The sequence below is a fragment of the Theobroma umbraticum genome, unplaced genomic scaffold (genome assembly GCF_002168275.2).
Source record: "Theobroma umbraticum cultivar Fairchild unplaced genomic scaffold, ASM216827v3 scaffold_204.0, whole genome shotgun sequence".
In the NCBI taxonomy this organism is placed as follows: Eukaryota; Viridiplantae; Streptophyta; class Magnoliopsida; order Malvales; family Malvaceae; genus Theobroma; species Theobroma umbraticum.
In genome coordinates this window covers 6737421-6740973 of record NW_018397267.1, presented here as the reverse complement: position 1 = coordinate 6740973, position 3553 = coordinate 6737421, and the positions used below count along the sequence as shown (strand labels likewise).

At 36.6% G+C, this 3553-nt stretch overlaps 1 protein-coding gene across 1 annotated transcript in view; it reads left to right on the top strand.

The window, feature by feature from the left end:
- Nucleotides 1-873: 873 nt before the first annotated feature.
- Nucleotides 874-3553, top strand: part of NADP-ME4 (NADP-malic enzyme 4) — a 6289-nt gene continuing 3609 nt past the window's right edge. The window contains exons 1-6 of the mRNA XM_021438450.2: nt 874-1172; nt 1552-1835; nt 2408-2528; nt 2647-2721; nt 3140-3291; nt 3398-3503. Coding sequence (XP_021294125.1) covers nt 1143-1172; nt 1552-1835; nt 2408-2528; nt 2647-2721; nt 3140-3291; nt 3398-3503 — 768 coding nt within the window. The 5' untranslated portion in view covers nt 874-1142. The remainder of the gene's footprint in view (nt 1173-1551; nt 1836-2407; nt 2529-2646; nt 2722-3139; nt 3292-3397; nt 3504-3553) is intronic.

Sequence of the window (3553 nt, the reverse complement as noted above, 5' to 3'; positions counted from 1 at the left end):
CGTCCCTATTCTCTTAGCCATGGAAATGAATCTGCTGATGGAGAGTTTTTGTGTTTCAACATTCACAGCCAGACAAATCCCACTACAAATCTCCAGGATTTCTTAATCAAACGGCTGCACAATAGAAAATTTTTTTAAAAAAAGAACATTGGAAAAATGGTTAAAACTAGTATATTACGAATCAGGTTCTCATTATTTTTATCTTTAATGATTATTATTTTTTACAAGTGATATTAGATTATATAATAATTTTTTCATCAAAGTATTGAATTACTTACTCAACTACTATATTTGATGTAAACATATACTTGTTTAAACAACTCTTTAATAAAATTCAATTACCAATTAAGAAAGACATTAAACTGGTTGAGGGTTAAGTGGACCAAACTCTATTTTTTTTTTTGGTTGTCATAGCATTACCCAACGCAGAAGAAGAGACCACCTACAGAATTTTAAAGGAGCTAATCCTACACCATAAGCCACGTTCTGATGACAACCAAAACCAGTTTCTCCTTGCTCACAGGTCAAATATCATCTACTCATCCGCGAGGACAAGCAGGTCCAAACTAAATCTCATCCTTGGATCCCCTCATGCCCCCCCAGGGTACACCCTTGTGCAATCACAAAAGCCAGAAAAAAGAATAATAAATACAGTTTTCTCCCAACCTCCCCATCCTAGAAAGATCAGATGACGACCACAAAACCAAACTGGAAACACCCAAAAGACAAATTCCCCCACTCAACCGAGCTTGGAAGAGAGAGGGAACCCCCACAGTTTGTAGGTCCCGCATGGGGGCTGGTGGCACTTTTGTAATAAAAGGGACAAATTAGTAACCCACATGTCATTTAACGAGGGAAGCAGGGAGGGAAAAACCGGACACGTTTTTTAGGCCTCCTCCTCTGCGATTTCCTGCTCTCTTTCCTCTCTGCGGTTGCTTGCGCTCTCTCTCTCTTACACATAAAATCAGCGGGTAGGGAGAGGAGAGCAAAGCAATCCGAGCTTTATAATTGTATACTATATAAGAACGTCTCAGCGAAGACTCTTTCTTTTCTTCTTTGCTCATTCTTTAGGGAAAGAGAGAGATTCAAAGGGTGCACGAAAATAGCTGAAGACTTTCGTCTTTCCGCATATTTCTTTCACCATGATCTCCTTGCATAAAAGCTGTTTTCTGGTAATTTAAAATCAACCCATTTCTTATTTTGACAATTTCTTGAACACCCATTTTATAGAATTTAATTCTAAAGCCTGAAAATTAAATCTCTTTTACATGTTTGTTCTAATCTATTTCACATTGAAAATCTCAAGTTTTTTTTTTCTGTATTTCAAGGTCTTTTCTTTCTAGCTCTTCTACATTCCAAAACAAAAAATCATGAAAACCTTATCTCTTTTTTTCCTCTCTTGTTTATGCAAATTTTGTTACAATTTTCCACATCTAAGTCTCTTTAGAACAATAAAGATCTCAAGATTTGCTGCAAACAGTAATAAGAAAAAGACTCTTTTGTTTCCAATTATATTTTATTTTGAATTTTGTTATCATCTTGTTGAAACAGAACAACACTGGCATTTCTGGGTCGTCAAGCCCTTTCTCTTACAAGCTGAAGAAGCTGCCACCAGCTTCACTCAAAGTAGCAGCATTAGGCCCCAACAGGGATAGAAACAGCAGCGTTCTAATTCAGAACAGCAACACGTTGAAAGAAATAAGAGAAGAAGGCACTTCTTCTGTTGCTGACGTGGACTCCAATTCCACCGTTACCGGCGGAGATCGTGACGTCTACTATGATGCCGCCGCCACAGAGGATCAGCTTGTCACCCCTTGGTCTATCTCTGTTGCCAGGTAAGATTCTATTATTTATCCTTTTGTAATAACTGTTTTTCTGTAATTTTTGGTTTTGTTTTTGCTATTATTTTATGGTGTTATGAGATTAATAATTTTTGCTGGTTATGTCATGATAGTTTAAGATTTTTATCCATGTTTTTGAGATCTAGTGTCATTGTTTTTGTATAATTTTCAAATGAAAGATGTTCTTATATGTTGTTGGGTCTTATTTCATTTTTTGGTTTCTCTGGCTGACGCTTTTCCCATTTTTTTTTCTTTTGGTTTTTAGTTTATGGTTTTGCTCTTGATGTCCTTGATGTAGAGTCTGTGTTTTGTATTGGATGCTAGATCTTGATGTTCTGCTCAACAGTAATATATTCCCAGGCTAATACAGATCTTTGCTTTGTTGTTGAAATTTTGTAGTTCACAAATTAGAAAAAATAGAAGTTTATATTGTTTTCTTCCCCCGCCACCACCTCTGTCTTTGTGTCAGTCTTTGAGATGATTGAGGTTCCTCTGATACTAAAACGCATGATGCGTTCAATGCACAACTCTGATATCAAGTCCTAACTCTTCTTCATCTGCTGCAGTGGGTATTCTTTGTTGCGAGATCCTCACCACAACAAAGGGCTTGCCTTCACTGAGAAGGAGAGAGATGCTCATTATTTGCGTGGTCTTCTTCCCCCTACTGTTATTCCTCAAGAGCTCCAGGTTATCTACCCTGTTTGAGTGCTTGTACATTTCACCTTTATTTGATTTGTTCTGTTTAAATTTTGTTGATTTTCCAGATTTGTGTAATATTTTAATGAACTTTACCGCTACTCACCAGGTGAAGAAAATGATGCGAAGTATCCGCCAATATCAAGTTCCTCTGCAGAAGTATATGGCTATGATGGATTTGCAGGTATTGATTCACTCTGGCACATTTGTTTTTGCTTGTAGAGTCATAGGTCTTTTGGCTGGAATTATTGCTGCATATTTCTTAATGGTCAAATATGGAGTTTTGCCCAGTTGCATGATTTCTTGCACTTTAGTTTATCATGTGAGTGATATGTTTTAATTTAATAGCTTGGTTCTAATTTTTTTTTCTCCTATTGATATGAAAATGATGTGCATCTATATAAATGGTTTTTATTCTATATTTAATTGCAAAATCTTGACTTCCTTCTGTCACAATTAGCTCCTCCTGATCTTATTCTGTTTTAAATATTTGTACAAATTCTTACGCTGTATATTGTACTCAGAAAGCAATAATACTTGGTGCTTTAATTAATTGCCATGAAAGTCTTTAACAGTTCTGAATTGATTCTTCTTGTTTTCAGGAGACAAATGAAAGGCTGTTCTACAAACTTCTCATTGACAATGTTGAGGAGTTACTGCCTGTTGTCTACACTCCAACTGTTGGCGAAGCTTGCCAGAAATATGGGAGCATCTTCAGGCGCCCTCAGGGTCTTTTTATCAGTTTGAAAGAAAAGTTTGTTCCTTATATCAGAACTGCTTCCTCAGATTAGAATTGATATGGAACTCTTGAATTTTTGCTTCTTTCTCTTTTTGTTTACTTTGATACATACCCTATGTAGGGGGAAGATACATGAAGTTCTGAGAAATTGGCCTCAGAAGAATATTCAAGTCATTGTTGTCACTGATGGGGAAAGGATTCTTGGTCTTGGGGACCTTGGATGTCAGGTATAAGCACTTGGAGACATCTGCTGATAACTGCTTCTCTCTCTCTCTCT